Raw genomic sequence first — 26,613 nt, 5'->3', positions numbered from 1 at the left:
GATGCTTTTGAACTGTGGTGTTGGAGAAGACTCTTGAGAGTCCCTTGGACTGCAAGGAGATCCAACCAGTCCATTCTGAAGGAGATCAGCCCTGGGATTGTTTTGGATGGAATGATGCTAAAGCTGAAGCTCCAGTACTTTGGACACCTCATGTGAAGAGGTGACTCATTGGAAAAGGCTCTGATGCTGGGAGGGACTGGGGGGCAGAAGGAGAAGGGGACAACAGAGGATGAGATGGCTGGATGGCATCACTGACTCGATGGACGTGAGTCTGAGTGAATTCCGGGAGTTGGTGATGGACAGGGAGGCCTGGCATGCTGTGATTCATGGGATTACAAAGAGTTGGACATGACTGAGTGGCTGAACTGATCCTGGGTCTGTTCAGAGGACAGGTGGGAGGACTTTAAACATCACTTTTATGCTCTGTTATCCCTACCCCTTCCTTGGGGGTTTTGGAATCAGTCATTGATATCAAGAACACAGGCCACTTTTTCCCATTGTTAACAGCTCTTGTAGTATTGAATAGATGCCCTTTTATTTGTGAAGGATGACTCAGGTGTTAATATTAATCAACTTTTGCTTCTTGTTAGGGATGATTTGACAGCTCTTACTTGGGCTTATAATTTCTTGGCTTCTACTGCCTTCCCTGTGCTTCAGATTTTGAGTTTGTGTTCTCCTTAAGCATCTTGCCTTTGATGAGATGGCTGGATGGCATCACTGACTCGATGGACGTGAGTCTGAGTGAACTCCCGGAGTTGGTGATGGACAGGGAGGCCTGGCGTGCTGCGATTCATGGGGTCGCAAAGAGTCGGACATGACTGAGTGACTGAACTGAACTGAACTAAGGATCTTGCCTTTAGCTTACCAGAAGAATGTTCTGTATAAACTGTTGCCATTGATGCTGGTCACTGTTTCTCCCTGTGGAAGGCACTATTCAGCGATTTGCAGAAATTGAGGAACGAGTTCACTTTTGCTTTTAAACCAGCATCAAAACTGTCTTCTCCTAATATCCTATGACATCCCTTATGTGTGGAATCTAAAAAGAAGTGATACGAATGAACTTAGGTACAAAACAGAGACAGACTTGCAGACTTCCAGAAGGAGCTTTTGGTTGTCCTAGGGAAGGAAGGGGGGAAGGAATACTTAGGGAGTTTGGATCATCATGTAAACACTGCTGTATTTAAAATGGATAACCAACAAGGATTGTATAGCACATGGAACTCTGCTCAGTGTTGTATAGCAGCCTGGATGAGAGAGGGGTTTGGGGGATAACTGATATATGTATGGTTGAGTCCCTTTGCTGTCTGCCTGAAACTGTCACAACATTGTTGATCAGCTATACCCTAATACAAAATATATATATTTTAAACCTGTCTTCTCCTTTGGGAACCCATTTTATGTATATTCTGATGGTGACTTTCACTTTCTGAGTCACTGCAAATTCACTGAGCACCTGTAGTCCTTGTTCACTGCAGTTTGCAGTCTGCTGGAATGTATGTCATTATAAATTAAACTCAGGGAGCTATGATGCAGGAGTGGGTTACCAAGCAGCCTGCCATAGCAGGGCAAACTCCAGAGAGGGTGGAGCAGCTCTCTATACCATATTTTATAAATCAGAAGTCAGGACATGCGATTTGACACAGAATTTATTCTCATTTGCAGATCTCTTTTGAAAGGGTATTTAAATTGTATTTTGTTATCTGGTTCTGCATTTTCTTATCACTGTTTAAATTATGTTAAGTCAGGACTGCCTTGAAAATGCAAGATACATGGACATGGTGTAATATAGTTAAGTGGTTATTTTATTTCACTGAAGTATAGTTGATTTATAATGTTTTACTTCTGTACAGCAAAGTGATTCATATATATACATGTAAAATTTGCATATATATTCTTTTTCTTATTCTTTTCCCTTATGGTTTGCCACAAGATACTGAGTGTAGTTCCCTGTAGTATACAGTAGGACCTTGTTTAACCATCCTGTAATAGTTGACCTCTGCTAATCCCAGGCTCCCATTTCTTCCCTCCTCTCCCCACCTCTCCCACTGGCAACAAGAAGTCTGGTCTCTGTATTGTTGGCTTGGGTTGTATTTTAGATTCCACACTTAAATAGCATCATATGATATTTGTCTTTCTCTTTCTGGCTCATCAGTACCTTACTTAGAAGAGTAATCTCTAGATCCGCCCATGCTGAGGTATGTATACGCACCTCACGTCTTTTCCACGCACTCATCTGGCTGTGGACGTTAGGCCGTGGCTGTTATGGACAGTGCTGCGGTGAGCACAGGGGTGCATGTGTCTTGCTGAGGTACAGCTTTGTCTGGGTGTGTGCCCAGCAGTGGGGTTTCTGGATCACACTGCAAGGCGACTTTCAGTTTTTTGAGGAACCTCCGTACTGTCTTCTATAACGGCTGCACTAGTTCGTATTTCCACCAACAGTGTAGGCGGGTTCCCTTTTCTTCACATCCTCTCCCGCATGGTTGTTTGTAGACTTTTTAATGATGGCCATTCTGGCTGGTGTGAGGTGGTATCTCATTGTAGTTTTGACTTGCCTGTCTCAAATAATTTGTGATGTTGAGCATCTTTTCGTGTGCCTGTTGGTCTTCTGTATGTTGTTTTGGAGAAATGTATATTTAAGTCTTCTGCTCATCTTTCAGTTGGGTTGTTTGGTGTGATGTTGTTGTTTAATTAAGTGTCTAAACCGTGCCTGGCCCATAGTGATGTCATGTAAAGCATGTATGCGTCAAACAGGCATTTAATGGCTATCTTGCTTATTATTATCATATTCTTCCTTAGATTCCTGTAAAATAAATAGTGAGAGAGGTCTGTTTGGAGCTTTCCCCCCTAGTTTGGCTATGCATATTCTTGTAGATATAATAATACCACATATAGAGAACTAGGGTTCAGACTTATAACCATCTCACTCTGTTCTCCCTATTCTTCTAGAATAGTAAGTGAAGGGAAGTGGCTCAGTTGTGTCTGACTCTTTGCAACCCCACAGACTGTAGCCTACCAGGCTCCTCCATCTGTGGGATTTTCCAGGCAAGAATACTGTAGTGGGTTGCCGTTTCCTTCCCCAGGAGATCTTCCTGACCCAGGGATTGAACCTGGATCTCCCACATTATAGGCAGACTCTGCCATCTGAACCACCAGGGTCTTTGTTTTTCTTGGCTGGTGGCTATGTCCTTGGTTAATTTCCATATCAAAGGAAATAAATCCCTTGTGTTTAGAGGACACCATTGTCTTTTATCTTAGGTTGTTCCTACAATATCTGGAATTGTTTCGGCTTTGCTTCCCCAGTGAGGTATTTGAGTCTTGCTCCATCCAGATCAGAAGTGCCAAGGCTGTCTTCAACGGCTATTTTCAGAGTTGTCTTCTAACATTATAGAATATAGATAATTTATTTCTCTGTGCATTCTAAGCTGTCTATGGGAAAAAATAAAATTCTGTGAAGTTATAGTGCGTGAATTATGTGAACCCACTAATTTTTCTAAATGTTCTGTTTTTTTTTAAAAAAAAGAAAATCTGTATGAAGGCCAGGAAGCAACAGTTAGAACTGGACATGGAACAACAGACTGGTTCCAAATAGGAAAAGGAGTACGTCAAGGCTGTATATTGTCACCCTACTTATTTAACTTATATGCAGAGTACATCATGAGAAACGCTGGACTGGAAGAAGCACAAGCTGGAATCAAGATTGCCGGGAGAAATATCAATAACCTCAGATATGTAGATGACACCACCCTTATAGCAGAAAGTGAAGAGGAACTAAAAAGCCTCTTGAAAGTGAGAGAGGAGAGTGAAAAAATTGGCTTAAAGCTCAACATTCAGAAAATTAAGATCATGGCATCCGGTCCCATTACTTCATGGGAAATAGATGGGGAAACAGTGGAAACAGTGTCAGACTTTATTTTTTGGGGCTCCAAAATCACTGCAGATGTTGACTGCAGCCATGAAATTAAAAGACGCTTACTCCTTGGAAGAAAGCTTATGACCAACCTAGATAGCATATTCAAAAGCAGAGACATTACTTTGCTGACTAAAGTTCATCTAGTCAAGGCTATGGTTTTTCCAGTGGTCATGTATGGATGTGAGAGTTGGACCGTGAAGAAGGCTGAGCACCGAAAAATTGATGCTTTTGAACTGTGGTGTTGGAGAAGACTCTTGAGAGTCCCTTGGACTGCAAGGAGATCAGCCCTGGGATTTCTTTTGGAAGGAATGATGCTAAAGCTGAAACTCTAGTACTCTGGCCACCTGATGCGAAGAGTTGACTCATTGGAAAAGACTCTGATGCTGGGAGGGATTAGGGGCAGGAGGAGAAGGGGACAACAGAGGATGAGATGGCTGGATGGCATCACTGACTGGATGGACGTGAGTCTGGGTGAACTCTGGGAGATGGTGATGGACAGGACGACCTGGCGTGCTGCGATTCATGGGGTCACAAAGAGTCGGACACGACTGAGCGACTGAACTGAACTGATTCATTCAACAGGGCTTCACTGGTAGCTCAACTGGTAAAGAATCTGCCTGCAATGCAGGAGACTCTGGTTCGATTCTTGGATCAGGAAGATCCCATGGAGAAGGGAAAGGCTACCCACTCTAGTACTCTGGCCTAGAGAATTCCATGGACTGTACAGTCCATGGACTTGCAAAGAGTCAGACATGACTGAGCAACTTTCACTTGCATTCATTCATCACGTGTTTGGTGCTCTCTGGGGCTGGTACTGGGAGCACCAAAATAAATGAGACACCTTCTCTTGAAAGGATGCTGAAAGACTTAAAGAATTCATTCATTCACCTCACTTTTATTGAGCACCTACTATGGGTCAAATATACTTTTGGCCACTGGTGCTATTGCAATGAACACATGCTGACCAAGTGTGTGTGTGTGTGTGCGTGTGTGCACACTATAATGCCTGTTCTCAGAGCGTTTACATTCTGACAGAGGGAGTTATGGGGCTTCCCATGTGGCACTAGTGGTAAAGAACCTGCCTGCCAGTGCCGGAAATATAAGATGCGGGTTTGATCTCTGGGTTGGGGAGATCCCCTGGAGGAGGGCATGACAGTCTACTCCAGTATACTTGCCTGGAGAATCCCATGGACAGAGGAGCTTGGTGTGCTTCAGTCCATAGGGTTGCAAAGAGTCAGACACAACTGAAGCAACTTAGCACTCACACACTCCAGAGGGAGACAGATGGTATATTGGGCATTGATTGGCGCTATGAAGAAGCAAAAAACTAAGATGTACTGGTTAGTGGTTTTCATTATAGACAACCAAATCTCTTGTTGCCAATCTGAGCAGAAAAGATTTATAATGGGTTATGTTAGAAATCTCCAGAAGGGCTGAGGATAGGCTTGTATGCTATATCTAAGTGAAATGTCCAGCATGGGACCGTTCCAGTGGGAATCCATCAATAACTGCTGCCCAGTGCGCAGCATGGGAACATCTGTCACAGCTCCTCCACAGGGGATCCACCGTCACCCTAAGCAGATGTACTTGAATGTACTCGTTTCCCTTGCCCTGTGGATGTCTGTGCTTGGGCAGAATTCTAGCTGAAAGAGTGCCTGGGAAGTAGAGTTCTTTGCTTCTAAGGAAGCAAAGGAAGAAAAATTAATTTAAAACCTTTGGTGGATACTGAATCCCTTTCTAAGTATTGCCCTCTCCTTTCTTTGCTGTGCCCACTTCCTAAAAGAAAAGTTAGTCATTTATTTTACTCCCTCACTTCCTATTCATTCTGGAGGCCACAGCAGCTTTGCTTCTGCCATGATATTCTTTTGCAATGTCCATGCACTGGTTTCCATCTTGACAGATTTCACCAGATACTTTTCCATCTTTATCTTACAGAATTTATCTGCTGCACTTGCCACTGCAGGCACCCGTTCCTCACTAATACCGCCCAGCCCTTCTCCTTCTCTCCTAACCTCCCACCTCTCCACTTCTTCTTGGCCTCTGCCATTGTCCCTTGGCTCTGATCTCACGGCACATTCTCCTCCATCCCCTCCAGTTTCATGGCCTCAACAACCACTTCTAATAGTAACAGCAAGAGTTAACACTCAGTGAGCACTTATTATGCCTTCTAAATGCTTTGTATGTATTTAACAATTTAATCCACATAACAGGTGTGTTAATTTCCTAGGCTGCTTTAACAGATTACCATGAGTTAGTAGTCTGCAGTAACACAGAGTGATTATCTTACAGTTCTGGACATGAGTTGCCTAAAATCAGTGTTTGCCAATGGCATCTTTCTGGAGGCTCTAGAGAAGACTGTTTCCTTACCTTTCCCACTTCTGGAGACCGCCTGCTTTCCTTGACTCATGGGCCCTTCCTCCATCTTTATGGCCATACGTAGCATCTTCAGCCCTTACCTCCTTATGTCTACTTCTTCTTTCCTGACTCTCCTGCTTCCTTATAAGGACCCTTGTTATTACATTAGACCTATCTGGATAATCCAGGATAATCTTCCCATCTGAAGGTCCTTAACCTTAATCACATCTGTAAAGTCACAAGGTAACATAGTCACAGGTTCCAGGAACTAGGATGTGGACATTTTTGAGGTGCCATTGGCCTCCCTGGTGTCTCAGATGGTAAGGAGTCCACCCAAATGCAGGAAACTCAGGTTTGATCCCTGGGTCAGAAAGATCCCCTGGAGAAGGGAATGGCAAGCCACTCCAATATTCTTGCCTGGAGAATTCCATGGACAGAGGAGCTTGGTGGGCTACAGTCCATGCGATTGCAAAGAGTTGGATATGACTGAGTGACTAACACTTTCGCTTTTTTTTTTTCTTTCAGTTTATCTTACCTATGACATCCACCCTATGAGGAATGCAGTTATTATCTCAGATAAGGCAAAAAAAATATAGTATAGTTAAGTAATTTTCTCTGAGTCATAAAGCTAATAATTGGCAGAGCTGGCATTTAAGCTTATTTGGACTTCAGAGTCCATGCTCTTAAGCTCAATGTGAACCAATAAGCCAGTAACTCCAAATCTAAGTTTCTATCTCCCGCAAATTTCACATACATAATTGCCTGTTAGATTGCTTCCCTAAAAATGCAAACCATCACATCCCAAACAGGGCTCATCCTCTCCTCCAGTATCTGTATCTCCAGTCCTCAGTCTTAGAGTCAGGTACTAGCATTCGTCTCTCACCCAGTTTAGAACCTGGGCATTATCCTGGAGTCCTTCTTCCCATTTCCTCAGACCCAGTGGATCTCCAGGGCCAGTTCATACCACTCTGCATGTTTTTCTTATCTATCCGCTTCTTCTGTGCCCACCAACACTGCCTAAATCCAGCCTCTCATCATTTCTACTTGACCATTGTAGTGGACTCTTAATTGGTTTCTGCTCTATAATCAGCATGAAATATAAGCCTAACCATGTCATTGCCCTGTGTAAAACTCATCAGTAGTTCCAGTTACTGTGTAAAACTCTTCATCCACTCTGAAAATGAAGCCCAACTACTTAAAGGAGACTTGACCTCTACTTCCTCCTCCAGCCTTACATACTGAACATTGGGACTCTAAGAATAAGGAATTCTGTTCATATATGTCCTCTTATTTCACATGCCGTGCCTCCTTTGTTGATGTTCTTCTCTCATCTTAAGTACATTCCCGCTGTTCTTTGCCTGACTGCCTGTTTTATCCATGGAGTCAACTCTAGGGAGCCTTCTTTATACCCTCTCCCGCCTAACTGGCCTCATGATCTCTTCTCTATGTTCTCAGAGCAGACTTTATACTTTGTATCTAATAACTTTGCTTTATACTAGAATGATCAGTTTGTGCTTGCTTCCCTCATTCAGCAAGTTCTGAAAGGTCAGGGACTGTTTTGTTCTTTTTTAAACTGTAGTACAATTGACATAAATCATTATATTAGCTTCAGGTATGTAACATAATGATTTGATAATTATATACACTGTATACAGTTTACACACTGGAAAATTATCACTTCAATAAGTCTGGAAACATCCACCACCATGCATAGATACAAAATACTTTTCTTGTAATAAGAAATGTTAAGGTTTACTCCCCTGGAAACTTTCAAATATGCAATACAGTGTTATTAATTGTAGTCTCTATGTAGTACATTACATACCCATGACTTATTTACTCTCTAACTGGATGTTTGTACCTTTTGACTTTCTTCACCAATTGCTCCTGTCTCCCAGCCCCCACCTCTGGCAACCACCAATCTGTTCTCTGTATCTACAAACTGGATGGAATTTTTGTTTTGTTTTTAGATTCCACACTAAGTGAGATCATACAGTATTTTTCTTTCTCTGTTTGACTTATTTCACTTAGCATAATACCCTTAAGGACTATCTACATTGTCAAAAGTGTTATTATTTTCTCCTTCTATGGCTGAATAATACTCCACTGTATATGTGTATATAAAGTTTTGTTTATCCATTCATCTATCAACAGGCATTTAAGTTGTTTCCATATGTTGGCTATTGTAAATCATCCTACAGTGAGCATGGAGGTGCATGTCTTTTTGAGGCACTGTTTTCCTTTTCTTTAGAGAAATAATCAGAAGTGAAATTGCTGGAGATCATATGGTAGTTCTATTTTTAATTTTTTGAGGTATCTCCATACTGTTTTCCATAGTGGCTGTACCAACTAACATTCCCATCAACAGTACACAGGGTTCCCTTTTCTCCACATCTATTCGGCCACTCGTTATTTCCTATCTTTCAGATAATAGCCATCCTAACAGCTGTGAGGTAATATATCATTGTGGTTTTGATTTGCATTTTCCTGTTTATTAATAATGTTGAGCACCTTTTCATGTACCTGTTGGCCATCTGTATGTCTTCTTTGGAAAAAGATCTATTCAGATCTTTTACCCATTTAAAAATTGGTTTCTCTGTTATATTACAGTTGAGTTATATGAGTTTTTATATATTTTGGATATTAAACCCTCAGGTATATGATTTGCAAGTGTTTCCATTCAGTTCATTGTCTTTTCATTTTGTTATTTCCTTGGCTATGCAGAAGTTTTTTAGTTTGATGTAGTACCATTTGCCTTTGCTTTTGGAGTCAGATCCAAAAAGGCTGTCACCAAGACTGATATCAAGGAGCCTGCCACCTGTGTTTTCTTCTGTGAGTTTTGTGGTCTCAGGGCTTATATTCAAGTTGTTGATCCATTTTGAGTTGGTTTTTGTGTATGGTGTAAGATAGTAGTTTGATTTCATTCTTTTGCACCTGGTTGTCCAGTTTTCCCAACACTATTTATTGAAGAGACTGTTCTTTCCCTGTTGTATATTCTAGGTATGTCTGTTGTAAATTAATTGACTGTATGTGTGGATTTACTTCAGGGCTCTCTGTTCTGTTCTGCTGATTGAAATCTATGTTCTTATGCCAGGACCATACTGCTTTGACTACTATAGCTTTGTAATGTTGCTTAAAATTAGGAAGTATGATACTCCAGCTTTGTTGTTATTTTTCAAGTTTCAGTTCAGTTCAGTGACTCAGTCATGTCCGACTCTTTGCGACCCCATGAACCACAGCACGCCAGGCCTCCCTGTCCATCACCAACTCCCAGAGTCTACCCAAACCCATGTTCGTTGGGTCAGTAATGCCATCCAACCATTTCATCCTCTGTTGCCCCCTTCTCTTCTTGCCCTCAATCCTTCCCACCATCAGGGTCTTTTCCAATAAGTTGGCTCTTCGCATCAGGTGGCCAAAGTATTGGAGTTTCAGCTTCAAAATCAGTCCTTCCAATGAATACCCAGGACTGATCTCCTTTAGGATGGACTGGTTGGATCTCCTTGCAGTCCAAGGGACTCTCAAGAGTCTTCTCCAACACCACAGTTCAAAAGCATCAATTGTTCAGCGCTCAGCTTTCTTTGTAGTCCAATTCTCACATCCATACATGACCACTGGGAAAAACCACAGCCTTGACTAGATGAAACTTTGTTGACAAAGTAATGTCTCTGCTTTTTAATATGCTGTCTAGGTTGGTCATAACTTTCCTTCCAAGGAGTAAGCATCTTTTAATTTCATGGCTGCAGTCACCATCTGCAGTGATTTTGGAGCCCAGAAAAATAAAGTCATCCAGTGTTTCCACTGTTTCTCCATCTATTTGCCATGAAGTGATGGGACCGGATGCCATGATCTTAATTTTCTGAATGTTGAGCCTTAAGTCAACTTTTTCACTCCCCTCTTTCATTTTCATCAAGAGGCTCTTTAGTTCCTCTTCCCTTTCTGCCATAAGGGTGGTGTCCTCTGCCTGTCTGAGGTGACTGATATTTCTCCCAGCAATCTTGATTCCAGCTTGTGCTTCCTCTGTACTCTGCATATAAGTTAAATAAGCAGGGTGACAATATTCAGCCTTGATGTACTCCTTTCGCTATTTGGAACCAGTCTGTTGTTCCATGTCCAGTTCTAACTGTTGCTTCCTGACCTGCATACAGATTTCTCAAGAAGCAGGTCAGGTGGTCTGGTATTCCCATCTCTTTCAGAATTTTCCAGTTTATTGTGATCCACACAGTCAAAGGCTTTGGCATAGTCAATAATGCAGAAATAGATGTTTTTCTGGGACTCTCTTGCTCTTTTGATGATCCAGCGGATGTTGGCGATTTGATCTCTGGTTCCTCTGCCTTTTCTAAAAGCAGCTTGAACATCTGGGAGTTCACGGTTCACATATTGCTGAAGCCTGTTCTCAAGTTTACTTTAGCTATTTCGGGTCTTTTATGGTTCTATATAGTCTTTAGAGTTTGTTGACATTTTTATAGGGATTACATTGAATCTGTAGATTTCTTTGGTATTCTTTCCATTTATTTGTGTCTTTTTCAATTTCTTTTACTATTAATGTCTTTCTTAAACCTTAATTCTTTTCAAAAAATGTATTAGAGTATAGTTAATTTACAGTGTTGTGTTTAGTTTCTGCTAACACAAAAAAGTGAATCAGCAATGTCAATCAGTTATACATATATCTATTCTTTTTTAGAGTCTTTCCCCATATAGGCCATTACTGAGTATTGAGTACAATTCCCTGCGCTATATAGTAGTTCCCTATAAGTTGTTTATTTTATATATAGTAGTGTGTATATGTCGGTTTCAATCTCCAAATTAAAAAATTTTTTAAATTTATTTATTCTCGGCTGTGCTGGGTCTTTGTTGCTGCACGGTGTTCTCTATAAGTTGTGGAGAGCAGGGGCTGCTCTCTAGTTGTGGCGTGCAGGCTTCTCATTGCCGTGGCTTCTCTTGTCGTGGAGCATGAAGTCTAGGGCGTGTGGACGTCAGTAGCTGTGACACAGGGCTCAGTAGCTGTGGCTCCTGGGCTCTAGAGCACAGGCTCACTAGTTGTGGTCCACAGACTTAGTTGCTCCGTGACATGTGGGTACTCCCAAACCAGGGATCCAACCTGTGTCTCCTGCATCAGCAGGCAGATTCCTCACCACTGAGCACCAGGAAACTGCCAGTCTCCTAATTTAGCCATCCCCCTGTTTTCCCCCTAGTAAACATAAGATTGTTTTCTACATCTATGACTGTATTTTGTAAATCATATCATTTTACCATTTTTTAAGATTCCATGTGTAAGTGGTATCATACAATATTTGTTCTTCTCTGTCTGACTTTGCTCAGTATGACAAGCTCTAGGTCCATCCATGTTTCTGAAAATTGCATTATTTTGTTCTTTTTTTTATAGTTGAGTAATATTCCATATATATGTGTGCCACATTTTCTTTATCCAGGTCATTGGACATTAAGGTTGCTTCCATATCTTTTTGTAAATGGTGCTTCAGTGAACTTTGACATGCATGCATTTTTTGAATTATGGTTTTCTCCAGATATATGCCCAGGAGTGGGATTGCTGAGTAATATGGTATTTCTATCATTAGCTGTTTAAAGAACCTCCATACTGTTCTCCACAGGGGTCTACCAATTTACATCCCCACCAATAGTGTAGAAGGGTTTCTTCTTCTCCACACCTACAGCTTCTATTTATTGTCTGTAAATTTTTTAATGGTGGCCATTTTGACTGGTGTGAGGTCATACCCATTTTAGTTTTTTTAAAATATAAATTTATTTACTTTTATTGGAGGTTAATTACTTTATAATATTGTATTGGTTTTGCCGTACATCAACATGTATCTGCCACAGGTATACATGTGTTCCCCATCCTGAACCCCCCACCCTCTTCCCTCCCCATACCATCCCTCTGGGTCATCTCAGTGCACCAGCCCCAAGCATCCTGTATCATGCACTGAACCTGGACTGGCGACTTTATGATATTAGAGATATATAATATATATCTATATGATATTATACATGTTTCAATGCCATTCTCCCAAATCATCCCACCCTCTCCCTCTCCCACAGAGTCCAAAAGACTGTTGTATACATCTGTGTCTCTTTTGCTGTCTCATATACAGGGTTATCGTTACCATCTTTCTAAAGTCCATATATGTGTGTTAGTATACTGTACTGGTATTTTTCTTTCTGGCTTACTTCACTCTGTATAATAGGCTCCAGTTTCATCCATCTCATTAGAACTGATTCAAATGTATTCTTTTTAATGGCTGAGTAATACTCCATTGTGTATATGTACCACAGCTTTCTTATCCATTCATCTGCTGATGGACATCTAGGTTGCTTCCGTGTCCTGGCTATTATAAACAGTGCTGCGATGAACATTGGGGTATATGTGTCTCTTTCAATTCTGGTTTCTTGTGTGTATGCCCAGCAGAGGGATTATTAGGTCATAAGGCAGTTCTATTTCCAGTTTTTTAAGGAATCTCCACACTATTTTCCATAGTGGCTGTACTAGTTTGCATTCCCACCAACAGTATAAGAGGGTTCCCTTTTCTCCACACCGTCTCCAGCATTTATTGCTTGTAGACTTTTGGATTGCAGCCATTCTGACTGGCGTGAAATGGTACCTCATTGTGGTCTTGATTTGCATTTCTCTGATAATGAGTGATGTTGAGCATCTTTTCATGTGTTTGTTAGCCATCTGTATGTCTTCTTTGGAGAAATGTCTATTTAGTTCTTTGGCCCAATTTTTGATTGGGTCATTTATTTTTCTGAAATTGAGCTATAGGAGATGCTTGTATATTTTTGAGATTAGTTGTTTGTCAGTTGCTTCATTTGCTATTATTTTCTCCCATTCCAAAGGCTGTCTTTTCACCTTGCTTATAGTTTCCTTTGTTGTGCAGAAGCCATTTTAGTTTTGATTTACGTTTCTCTGATAATTAGTGATGTTGAGCACTTTTTCATATGCTTTTTGATCATCTGTATGTCTTCTTTGGAGAACTGTTTGTTTATATCTTACACCAAATTTTTGATTGGGTTGTTTGGTTTTTATTATTGAGCTTCATGAACTGTTTGTATATTTTGGAGATTAATCCCCTGTTGGTCACTTTTTTGCAAATATTTTCTTGCCTTCTGAAGGTTGTTTTTTCAATTGTTTGTGGTTTCCTTTGCTGTGAAAAAGCTTTTAAGTTTAACTAGGTCCCATTTGTTTCTTTTTGTTTTTATTTTTATTACTCTAGGAGGTAGATCAAAAAAGATCTTTCTGTAATTGATGTCAAAGAGTGTTCTGCCTCTGTTTTCCTCCAAGAGTTTTATGGTGTCTAGACTTGCATATTGGTCTTTAATCCATTTTGAGTTTATTTTTGCAAATGGTGTTAGGGAGTGTTCCAGTTTCATTCTTTTACATATAGCTGTCCAGTCTTCCCAGCACTACGTATTGAAAAAACCATCTTTCCTCTATTATATATTCTTGCCTCTTTTGTTATAGATTAATTGACCATAGGAGCATGGTTTTATCTCTGGACTTTCTATCTTGTTACATCGATCTATATTTCTGTTTTTGTGTCAATATCGTATTGCTTTGATTACTTTAACTTTGTATTATAGTCTGAAGTCAGGAGCCTGATTTCTATAGCTTTGTTTTTCTCTCTCAAGACTGCTTTGGCTCTTTGGAGTCTTCTGTGTTTCCATACAAACTATGCAATTATTTTCTGTAAGACATTTGTAAGAAATTCTGTAAGAAATTTGGTAATTTGGTAATCCCATTGGTAATCTGATAGAGATTACATTGAATCTATAGATTGCTTTGTATAGCATACTTATTTTGATAAAATTGATTCTTCCAATCAAAGAACATGGCATATCTCTCCATCTGTTTGTATCATCTTTGATTTATTTCATCAGTATATCTTTTTATCCAATGGTTCTGTAACTTTGTTTGAAATCAGTAGTTAGTTCTCATTCACATTAACTCTCTGTAGATTTTTAAAAGTGGTGACAGATACATAGGTAACCAACACATAGAGCCTATTTGATGAATTTTCATTCTCATTACTATACTATGGACAACTATACCAAATTCACTGAGCTCTAGTAGTTTTCTGGTGGCATCTTCAGGATTTTCTATGTATAGTATCAGGTCATCTGCAGTGACAGTTTACTTCTTTTCCATTTTGGAGTCATTATTTTACTTCTCTGATTGTTGTGGCTAGGATATCCACATGCTGAATAGAAGTGGAAAGAGTGGACACCCTTGTTTTATTCCTAATCATGGAGGAAAAACTGTTTTTCACTGTTGGGAATGATATTTGCTGTGGGTTTGTTGTATATGGCCCTTATTATGCCCACTTTTGGAGAGGTTTTTTTTAATCATAGATGGATGTTGAATTATGTCAAAAGTGTTTTCTGAATCTCTTGAGATTTATATGGTTATTATTCTTCAGTTTGTTAGTATGATATATCATGCTGATTGATTTTCATATATTGAAGAATCCTTACATTCTTGGGATAAATCCCACTTGATCATGGTGTTGCTGCTGCTGCTGCTAAGTCGCTTCAGTTGTGTCCAATTCTGTGCAACCCCATAGATAGCAGCCCACCAGGCTCCCCTGTCCCTGGGATTCTCCAGGCAAGAACACTGGAGTGGATTGCCATTTCCTTCTCCAATGCATGAAAGTGAAAAGTGAAAGTGAAGTCTCTCGGTCATGTCCGACTCTTAGCAACCCCATGGACTGCAGCCCACCAGGCTCCTCCGTTCATGGGATTTTCCAGGCAAGAGTACTGGAGTGGGGTGCCATTGCCTTCATGGTGTATGATCCTTTTAATGTACTGCATCTATTTGGTAACATTGTTTTGAGGATTCCTGTGTCTATGTTTATCAGTGATATTGACCTATAATTGTCTCCTTTAGTGCTATCATTGTCTGACTTTGGGATCAAGGTAATGGTGGTCTCATAGCATGAGCCTGGGAATGTTCTCTGTTATTTTTTGAAAGCATTTCTAAATGTTCAATAGAATCACCTGTGAAGCCACCTGGTCCTAGACTTTTGTTTGGAAGTATTTAACCACAGTTTCAATTCCAGTACTTGTGATTGTCCTGTTCATATTTTCTGTTTGTTCCTGGTTCATTCTTGTAAAGTTGTGCCTTTCTAAGAATTTGTCCATTTCGTCTAGGTTTTCCATTTTATTGGCATATAATTGCTTGTAGTTGTCTCTTACACTCTCTTGTACTTCTCTTATTTCAGTTGTAACTTTTTTAATTTTTAATTTCACTGATTTGAGTCCTCTATTTTTTTATTCATGAGTCTTGCTAAAGTTTTATCTGTTTTGTTTATCTTCTCAATTAACCAGCTTTTAAATTTCACTGATCTTTGTTGTTTTCTTTGCACCTATTTCATTTATTTCTACTCTGATATTTATGATCAATTTCCTTCTACTAACCTTGGGTTCTGTTTGTTCTTTTTCTTTAGCTGCTTTAGGGGTAAGGTTGATGGTTTGTTGGTAGTCTTTCTTGTTTCCTGATGTAAGATCATGAGTTTTACTTCCTCTTTGACTTCTTCCATAATCCGTTGGTTGTTTAGTAGCATATTGTTCAGTCTCCATGTGTGTTTGTTGTTTTTCACTTTATAGTTTTTTTCTTTAATTTATTTCTAATCTCACATCATTGTGGTCAGAAAAGAGGTTTGATATGATTTCAGTTTTCTTAACTTTTAATGAGGTTTGATTTGTGGTCCAGTATGTGAACCATCCTGGAGAAGGTTCCATGTGCTCTTGAAAAGAAAGTGTATTCTGCCACTTCCGGATGGAAAGTTCTATAAATATCAATTAAGTTCACATGGCCTAATGTGTTATTTAAGGCCTGTGTTTCCTTATTGATTTTCTGTCTGGATGATCTGTCCACTGACGTGAGTGGAGTTTTAATGTCCCCCACTATAGCTGTCTTCTGTCAACTTCCCCTTTTATGGCTGTTAGTATTTGGCTCATATTTGTGATGCTGTTATGCTGGGTGCCTATATATTTACAACTGTAACATTTTCTTCTTGGATTGATCCCTTGATCATTACGTAGTGTCCTTCCTTATCTCTTGTAACAGTCTATTTGTTTGATATAAGTATTGCTGCTCCAGCTTTCTCTTGCTTTTAATCTGTATGGGATAGCTTTTTCCATCCTCTTACTTTCAATATGTATGTGTCCCTAGATCTGAAGACAGTATATGCAGGTCTTGTTTACGTATGCATTCAGTTTGACTATGTCTTTTGTTTGGAGCATTTAATCCATTTATAGTTAAAGTAATTATCAATATATATGTTCCTGTTGACATTCTCTTAATTGTTTGGATTTATTTTTCTAGGTCTTTTTTCTTACCTTCCGCTGTTGCTCTCTTGTGGTTTGATGACTACCTTTGGTGTTGTGTTGGGTTTTTCTTTTGTGTGTGTATGTATCTATAGATTTTTTTTGGTTTGATATTCCCATGAGGTTTTGATATAACAGTATATGTACAAACATTGTTTTAAGTTGCTGGTCTCTTTCCCACCTAGAGAAGTTCCTTTAGCTTTTGCTGTGAAGGTGTTTTGAAGTGAAGTCGCTCAGTCGTGTCCGACTCTTTGTGACCCCGTGAACTGGGGCTTACCAGGCTCCTCCGTCCTTGGGATTCTCCAGGCAAGAATACTGGAGTGGGTTGCCATTTCCTTCTCCAGGGGAACTTCCCGACCCAGGGATCGAACCCAAGTCTCCCGCATTGCAGGCAGACGCTTTAACCTCTGAGCCACCAGGGAAGCCCACGTGAAGGTGTTTTGGTGGTGCTGAATTCTCTTAACTTTTGCTTATCTGTAAATCTTTTGCTGTTTCCGTCAAATCTGAATGAGACCCCTGCTGGCTAGCGTATTCTTGGTTGTAGATATTTCCCTTTCATCACTTGAAATATATTGTGCCGCTCCCATCTGGCCTGCAGAATTTCTGCTGAGAAATCAGCTGACAACCTTTTGGGGATTCCCTTGTATGTTATTTGTTGCTTTTCTCTTGTTGCTCTTAACAATTTTTCTTTGTCTTTAATTTTTGTCAGCTTGATTAATATGTGTCTTGGTATGTTCCTCCTTGGGTGCATCATGTATGGGACCCTCTGAGCTTCCTGGGACTTGAGTGACTATTTCCTTCCCCGTATTAGAGAAGTTTTTGACTGTAATCTCTTTGAATATTTTCTCAGGTCCTTTCTCTTTTACTTCTTTTTCTGGGACCCCTATAATGCAAATGCTGATGCATTTAATGTTGTTCCCGAGGTCTCTGAAGCTGTCTTCACTTATTTTGTTTTTTCTTTATTTTGTTCTATGGCAATGATTTCCATCACTCTGACTTCCAGCTTATTCATTCATTCTGCTGCTGCGGTTATTCTGCTGTTGATTCTTTCTCATGTCTTCATTCCAATTATCGTATTGTTCATTTGTTTCCTTGTTCTTTAAACCTTTTAGCTTCATGTTAGACACTTCTCACTAACTTCTCAGTCTGTGTCTCTGTGCTTTTACCCCAAGATTTTGGATCATCTTTGCTATCATTACTCTAATTTTTTTCAGGTAGGTTGCCTATCTCCACTTCGTTTATGGGGTTCTTATGGGGTTTTGTCATGTTCCTTCATTTGCAACATGTCTTATGTCAACTTTTCTGTGTTTGGAGTCTCCTTTCTACATGTTGCAGGATCACAGTACCTCTTGCTTCTGGTGTCTGCCCCCCAGTGGGTGAGGTTGCTCCAGGAGCTTATGCAGGCTTCCTGGTGGGAGGGACTGATGCCTGCCCTCTAGTAGATGGAGCTGGATCTTGTCCCTCTAATGGACAGGGCTCTGTCAAGTGGTGTGTTTTGATGTAGCTATTAGCTCAGTATGGCTTTAGGCAGCCTGTCTGATGATGGGTGGAACTGTGTTCCTGTCTTGCTGGTTCTTTGGCCTGAGGCATGACAGCTTGGAACCTCTGTGTTGTCTGGTGGGGCCAGGTCTTGGTGCCAAAATGGGGACCTATGGGGGAGCTCAAGCCAATCAATATTCTCTGGGGCTTCCTCCACCAGTGTCCTTGCCCTCACAGTGAGCTACAGCCAAACCCCACCTCCCAGACCCCTAGTTAGGTCTAGCCCCAGTTCATGGAGAGGTACTGCTTCGTGCTGGTTCCCAGTGCATGTGAGACCTTGTGTGCAACCTGCAAGAGAGAAGTTTCTGTTTCTCCCAGCCCTGTGGAGCTCCTGCATGCAGGCCCTGGTGGCCTTCAAAGCCAAATACTCAGAGGGCTTTTCAATTCCTGACCCTCACACTGCCTTGGAAGGCTGTTTTTTATATGGGAATGTCCCTGTGTAGTCTCTGTGTGTTTTATATTTTTTGATGTGAGGACTGTTTTTAGTACAGATGTCTACTACCCGTTTCCTCAGTGTATGCTGGCCATTATCCCCTTGATAGGAGATGACTAATGATGTGGTGACCTGAGCCTGCGATGGATACTGAGCAAAGCTCCCCACCCCCACTTTCTCTGTGTTGTTACTGCCCTGTCAGGGGCAAGTCTGCTCCCTAGTTATTGGAGTAGAGGTCCCCAGATCTGTCTCTGGGCTGTGTTTCTGATCTGCAGTGTGAGAGAGGCAGAGTTGGAGCGCTCCCACTGGGAGAAAAGTCACTGAGTTTTCTTCCTCCAGAGCTATTTACCTGTGTGCGTATTCTGTTGTGTCAATTTTCACCTCTTGTGCGGACTCACAAATTACACTATTGTTGGAACTGCTCTCAGCCCCACCTTAACCATGGTTATAGTGGCAATTGCTCCTGGTTTTTCTCAGGCATTGTTTTCACCAAGCCACCAGTGTAGATCCACCAAAGTCATCCCAGGACTGCAGTAATCATGTGCCTGGATCCACTGTGGGAGTTAATGGAGACAGCTCAGATTCTGACCTGCTCCAGTCCCCTTGTGTATGTGCCCACATAGCCCACAGCTGCTAAAGCTAGACCCAGATGCAGGAGCACTCCTCCATTCAGATATTCTGCAGGTGCTAAGTTTTCAAAGCCAGCAGCAGAGGTATAAATCTATGGTTCTTGCAGCCGCGACAAGAGAATCCAGCTCTTCTTCCTTTGTTGCATGACCCCAGGGGCTTACCTGTGGCTTCAGTCCCACCTCTGCGTGTGTTCCTCCCACCAACACCTGTACCTGAGACCCCTCTAAGGCCAGTGGGGGTGGAGGCAGCAATGGGCAGGGAGTGCAAGCCCACTGGGGCCAGCAGGGCCAGAGGAGGTATTGGTAGGAGGGAAGTGGGAGCCTGCTCAGGTGGGTGCTCCTCCTAGTGCCCACCAAGGCAGGGGACAGGGGAAGGGGGCACAGTGGTGGCCCTGCCTCTTGTGTACCACTCAGCAATGGCATTTTGCTTTTCTGGTGGCCCAGATTTCTTTCACAAACATTCCTGATTGTGGAACTCCTTATTCCTGCCTCTTCAGATCTGTCTGTTTGCAGCCAGTAGCTGTTCTCTTCCTGAGCCCACTCTCCAAACCCCACATTCCAGTACCCAATCCCTTCCACACCAGTGAACGTGACTCAGGCTGGGGCGTGCAGAGCTGCAGCACAGACCATTCATGTCGGTCTTGCACTGTCCTGCCTGCCACAGACCAGTGTCTGTACTGTCTTTCCTCTCTGTCCCAGCTCTCCCCGGGGGAGGGGGAATGGGAAGCTGTTGTTTAATGAATGTAGTGGTCCAGCTTCCAAGATGGGAAGAGTCCCGGACATTCACTACAGTGTGACTATACTGAACATTACTGTACTATACTGTATACTTAAAAATGGCTATAGTGGTAAATTTAAAGTTAAGTGTATTTTACCACAATTTAAAAAATGTTAACCGCTGAGGTATATACATCTGTCATGTCATGTGAGCCTTGCTACAACCCTGAACTGTTAGTAGGATATCCCCATTTTATAGTGAGGAGCTTAAGCCTCAGAAAAGTGAAGTAAATTGTCCAAGGCACATGACTGGAGAATGGCAAAGCTGAGCATCATATTCGAATCTCCTGATTCCATGCCCAGCGCTGGCTGCTACCACATAAGGGGAGAGGAAGGTCAATGGAATCAACTCGACTGCTGGTTGAAATATCAGAAATTAACCCTTGGAAGTTTGTGAAGAAAGCTATAAATGTGTGTGTAGGGGTGTGTATGTGTGTGTGAGTGAGAGAGAGAGAGGAGGAAGAGAAGGAAGGGGATGGAGGGAGGGTTGAAGAAAGAGGGAAGAGCATGTTTCCAGACACCTGCTTCATACTTCCTGTTCAATATTCCTCCCTTCCTAAATCTTCAGAGGGCAGGTCTGAGTCAACTGCAAACACAGTGAGGAAAGGTCACCCAACAGTTATTCCTTCAGCAGGCACAATCCAAAGTTACCTGCATAGAGATTGTCTGTATACCTATAATTAAGACCCTTAAGATGAGTGGAAGAAGTTGGTGGCTCTTACTTTGGAAATGGCTCCATTAGATGTCCTCCTATGCTCTATCCACCCACCACCTCCTCTGAAGACAGAAAATGACAAAATGCATTTACAAAAGTAAATTTAGCGAGGGAGGGGAGGGGACTGGGAAGAGCACCGCACAGGCCTCGAGCCCAATCCCACCTACATAGACCACCAGCTTCCTGTATGATCCTGTGCGTGTCCCTTCCTCTGCTCCAAGGGTTGGCCTGCTGTTACTACCACCATTTTCATTCGCTGAATTTGGGTGGAATTTAAAGTAGAACACAATCTCCCAAGGAGAGTCAAAAATACAAGAGCATCATCTCATCCCTTTTAAGTAGCTTTTATTTACTATGTGCCAGGCACTGGCACCCCACTCCAGTACTCTTGCCTGGAAAATCCCATGGATGGAGGAGCCTGGTGGGCTACAGTCCACGGGGTTGCTAAGAGTCAGACACGACTGAGCGACTTCACTTTTGCTTTTCACTTTCATGCACTGGAGAAGGAAATGGCAACCCACTCCAGTGTTCTTGCCTGGAGAATCCCAGGGACGGGGGAGCCTGGTGGGCTGCAGTCTCTGGGGTCGCACGGAGTCGGACATGACTGAAGCGACTTAACAGCAGCAGCAGGCACTGTGATGGACTCTACATAGGGCAGCCCTCATCCTTCTACAGCTTGCAAGTTATTTTTATGATGAGACTTCACTGATGATACCAAGTTTCCCAAAGTATTTGCCTAGATGATAAAGAGTGGAGTCAGAAATGGAACACGTACCTGTCAGCTTCCAAAGACTGCTCTTGTCTCCACCCTATGATGTTGAGCTCAATAGCCAGGCAACATGGAGCCAGGGAAGGAGTTAGCCTACCTGTCAGCCACAGGGCAAATTTTGTGGAGAAAGTGGGCATTACTGTTGCAAGAAAGCAGTTGACAAGTAGATGGGGGGATGCATTAGATGGGGGTGAGCAGGAACACATTAGCAGGGTGGTAGAGTATAAAGTTTCTAGAAACTTGTCAATTATCCTTTTGGCTTCAGTTCAATTCAGTTCAGTTGCTCAGTCGTGTCTGACTCTTTGAGACCCCATGGACTGCAGCACGCCAGGCATCCCTGTCCATCACCAACTCCTGGAGCTTACTCAAACTCATGTCCATTGAGTCGGTGATGCCATCCAACCATCTCATCCTCTGTCATCCCCTTCTCCTCCTACCTTCAATCTCTCCCAGCATCAGGGTTAAGTGGTGGTAAAGAATCCATCTGCCAGTGCAGGAGATGCCAGAGATGTGGGTTCAATCCCTGGGTTGAGAAGACCCCCTGGAGGAGAAAATGGCAATCTACTCCAGTATTTTTGCCAGGAAAATCCCATGGGCAGAAGAGCTTGGAGGGCTACAGTCCATGAGGTCACAGAGTCAGACACATCTGAGTTACTAAGCACACAGACACATGTTGATCTATGGCTGAGATCATAAATCCACAACTTTTGTTCTTAAATGTCACCTGAAGTTTTATTTGGACAGGCAGCAGAGAGCCACCAAAAGTTTATATCAAGGGGTTTATCAGCAATTGTTAGTGCTATATATCTTATAAGCGTTCTTTGTATGTTGTGAAGAAATTAGGCACACCTGCAGTGTTTCAAAGAGCACCTGGTTGGTTTCACTCTGCCTCACATAGTAGCATTACTGATACTACTCAATAGATAAGCAATGGCATTACATCAGCACCTAGAGCCTCTTAGCAAGCACAGTGAATTCAGCTAATGGTGCTGCTTCTTTCTTTTCTTTTATGCTCTAGGAAGGATTAAGAAACTTCAAGGAACTTCGAGCCAAATTTCAAAATCTTGATGCATCATCTCTTTCAGGACCTATCAAATTCCCAGCAGGTGTTTCTCGAAAGGGAGACTTTGGAAGCAGACAGTCCATGAAGACTTTGGCCAGTGGGAAACCCCCCTCATCCAGCCACAATCAGCACTCACCTAACTGTGCTGATGGTGATCTCCAGCCTCTTAAACCCCAGCAAGTGAAGGAGACTCAGAAGAGTGAGACTCAGAAATGTTCTAATTACCTGGAACTTTTGAGTTTTCCTAGTTCTGCAGTAAGCTCACAGAAGGCTCCTCTGCTGTTAGATGTGTGTCAGTCAAATGATGAGATAGCCAATAAGAAGAAAGTCATGGTGAATGATAGCTTCAGAAACAAGCTCTGGAGCTGGGAGATTTTATCTCAGAAAAGTGAGACACCATCTGTCTTTCTCCCTGCCAGTTGTGGAAGCAGGGCCTTCCATCTAAAAGAGCAGAAAAGTATCAAGCTGACTCCAGAGGAGCCCAGGGAAGATATGGAAATAAAAGAAGCCCAGTCCCTACCTTCCCACAGGCAGCTGATGGCCCAAAGGAGATTGTATGCCATCTCTGAAGATCCCACCGTCCGACCTTCTCAATGTAGCAGGGAGAGCAGAGCAAACTCCAGTCCTGAGAGGAACTTGACAGGGAGCATCTGTCACCCTGTCTATGACAATAAGCTCACCAGCCAGACCCCAGGTGAGAAATCAAGTCCCCACAGGCCTAGGGGGAGGGATCACTGTGTTTTTCTAATTTAGAGCTTACTGGCAAGGGTGGTCTCATATGTGGCCTGGGAAGTGTTTGTCCCACACTCTAGCACAGATATTCTAAGCTCATCTGCCAGATTATAATTTCAGGTTTGGATTAAGTGATTAATCTCCAGGAATTATACAGACAGACAGGTGGGACAAACCCAGATTTGAATCCTTTAGCTCTGCTTCTTACAAGATACCTGAACTGGGGCAGTCTGCTTAACTTCACAAAGCCTGGTTTCCTTTCCTATCAGTCGATCCATTGCCAGTCTTCCTTGTCTTAGTAAGTAGCACAACCACCCTCCTATTTGCTCAGGTCAAAAATCTAGGAATCATATTCTATTCCCCTCACCCACCCCACCTCCCTGCCCCTTTGTTTGTAACTAATCATTGTTTGCAGCAAGTTCTTGGCTCTGTCACCAAAACACATTCTGAATCTCCTGACTTGCTTCCATTTCTGCCTTCTGCTCAAGTCTGCACCACTACGGACCATCTCTTGTTTGGACCACCGCAAGGTCCAGCTGGTCTCCACGCTTTCACACTCTTGCCCTCTTGTATTCTATGCTCCTCCTCACAGGTACAGTGATGCTCTAAAGCATTAATCCAACCATATCACTCCCCTGCTCATTTCAACTTCAGCTGACTTACTGTGGCTCATCCAGTTTGCTCCTTGCCAGCATCTCGTACTCTTTTCTCTCTCACCACACTGACCTTCTTTCCATTCCTGATATACCAAGCTAGTTCCACCCCAGGGCCTTTGTACTTGCTGCTCGCTCTGTCTGGAACACTTTTCCTGTAAGACTTTGACATCTCACTCCTTCACTTTATCACGGTCTCCGCTTAGTACCACCTGCTGTGTGTGGACCTTGCGGATCACTCTATCTGAAATAGCCACCCACCTCCAGCAGTCTTTTTCTTACATGGCTTTAGTTTTCTCTCACTTACCCCTATCTAGTTTGTTATCTATTTGTTTACCTCAGTAAAGTATAAGTTAAGTGGGAATAAAAACTGTCTTCTTTACCGTTGTATCCCCAGAACCTAAAAGAACAAGGCCAGTTTCAATGAGTTCTCAAGAAAGTATTTTTTGAATAAATGGCTGGCTGGCTGCCTGGCTCTCTTGCTTACAAAATCCTATTTGGTTTCTCTTCCACTCAGAATAGCATCTAAACTACTTACTACTGACTTCATAGCTCTGCTTCTTTTGGTCCCTGCTTATGTCTCCGACTTACTTCCTGCTGTCTTTCCCTGGCTCGCTAGCCAATAGACGACATCCTGAAATTCCTTGCTATTTTGTGAACAGACTTCATTATGACTCAGGACCTTATGATTTCTGTTCCTCCTTCCTATATAATACTTTTCTTTGATCTTTCCTTCATTACCTTTAGGTCTAAGTTCAAATGACACTTTCCCAGATAAGCCTTCTCTAGCCAAAGATCTCTATCTAAAGTCTATTACCTCACCACCAAGAATTCACATTCTTTCATATCATCCTGTTTTATTTCCTTTGTAGAATTAATAGAATGCTGTGATTTTCTCTGTTTCCTTTTTTTTAAATTGAAGTATAGTTGATTTATAACATTGTGTTAGTTTCAGATGTACAGCAAATGATTCGGTTATATATATATATACACTTCTTTTCTTTTTAAGATTCTTTTCCTGTATAGGTTAATACAAGATACTGACTTTAATTCCCTGTGCTTGTCAGTAGGTCCTTGTTGGTTATCTATTTTATGTGTAGCAGTGTGTACATGTTAATCCCAAAATCCTTATTTGTCCCCCATCACTGCCCTGTTATAGTTTTCTTATCTGTTTATCTGTTTGTGTGTTTATCATCAGCCTCCTCCTATTGGAATGAAAATTCTTGAGGGCAGAACTCTATCTTTTCTTGTCCTTAACTCTAGTTCCAGCCCCTAGAACAATGCTTGGAATATAGTAAATTATTGTTGATGAAGGAATAGGGAGGAAGAAAGGATGAATGGGAGCGAGGAGAGATGGGAGGAAAGAAAGGTCTAGATAACCTACCTGACAGAGCTGTTGGGAGGATCAAATGGGATAACCCATGAAAATTGCTTAGCACAGTGCCTGATAAAAATTAGGAGCTCAGTTAGTAAGTAAGTGATTAGTCATTTTACTGTCTTCTCTATTATCTGATAAAGACTAAAATCTCTGACTTTGCAGCTTATACTTCAAGTCTTAGAAGAAAGGAACTTTGGCCCTGTGTAACCCCTTCTAGTAGGGCTAGAAGGACCCCTGCTCCTTGACTGCAGAGGAGAGCAGGGCTTTGAGGGGGTCGCACTGATGTTTTTGTAAAACACTAGCCAAGTTTCTTTAGTTTTACCATGTGGTCAGCCACTGTATTTTGTCAACCAAAAGTCAAGGCACTTGAATAATAAAAGATTTTGTGCTGTTTTCAGTGTAAAAAGCATATACAATATTTATATATAAGGTTGGAATTTCTGTTGGTTAGCTCATCAGTGCAGAAGAATAAAATACGTAAAATTGGGACTGTCCTGGAAATTACAGGATATAGAATCCACAGGTGCCCAGGTACCACAAAGCCAGCCTTGAAACCTGTTCTGGATTTTGGAGCCCTGGAAATCAAGAGACCAGTTGTTACTCCTCTTCATGTCCCCCATATTGTTTGCCCCTCATGAGTGCTTGAAGAATCCTTTCAGGGAATAGTCACTGTCACTGCCCATCTGTCCATTCTCATTGTGCATTCCTGCCGATGCTGGGCCTGTGCTTGGCACTGAGAGATCACTAGGGCTTAGTGTCTTCCCTCTAGGAACCTACATTCAGTGGGAAGATTGACCAGCCCTTCTCACCTGTCACAGCACTGATGGAGAGGTGGTAACAATGTGCTAGGTGATATTGAACAAAGAGTGGTTGATTATGAGTTGGTTTTCTGGTAGAAATCAGGAAAGGTATCATTAGAGGAGGGTCTTAAAGAATGAGTCTAAGTTCACCAAGGGAGGAGTAAGGGAACAGCATACCAGAACAAGAATGGCATGAACAATTCAGTTCAGTCGCTCAGTCGTGTCCAACTCTTTGCAACCCCATGAACCACAGCACGCTAGGCCTCCCTGTCCATCATCAGCTGCCGGAGTCCACCCAAACCCATGTCCATTGAGTCAGTGATGCCATCAACCATCTCATCCTCTGTCATCTCCTTCTCCTGCCCTCAATCTTTCCCAGCATCAGGGCCTTTTCAAATGAGTCAGCTTTTCACATCAGGCGGAATGAACAAACTCTTGAATATTTGAGAGCTATTTAAGGCTTTTGAAATCAAATCTGGACTTGTAATAACCTACAAAAGAATCAGAAAAGGATCTTAT

General features: G+C 42.0%; 1 protein-coding gene across 8 annotated transcripts in view; it reads left to right on the top strand.

Annotated features, from left to right (window-relative positions):
- FYB2 (FYN binding protein 2) overlaps positions 1–26,613 on the top strand; it is a 132,451-nt gene that overhangs the window by 30,269 nt on the left and 75,569 nt on the right. For all 8 annotated transcript variants that reach the window (XM_060409649.1, XM_060409627.1, XM_060409638.1 and 5 more), the window contains exon 2: positions 22,487–23,225. In XM_060409649.1, the coding sequence (XP_060265632.1) occupies positions 22,487–23,225 (739 nt within the window). The remainder of the gene's footprint in view (positions 1–22,486; positions 23,226–26,613) is intronic.

This window comes from Ovis aries, chromosome 1, assembly GCF_016772045.2.
Source record: "Ovis aries strain OAR_USU_Benz2616 breed Rambouillet chromosome 1, ARS-UI_Ramb_v3.0, whole genome shotgun sequence".
In the NCBI taxonomy this organism is placed as follows: domain Eukaryota; kingdom Metazoa; phylum Chordata; class Mammalia; order Artiodactyla; family Bovidae; genus Ovis; species Ovis aries.
The sequence above is the reverse complement of the archived record's forward strand: the minus strand, read 5'-3'. Positions and strand labels throughout refer to the sequence as shown.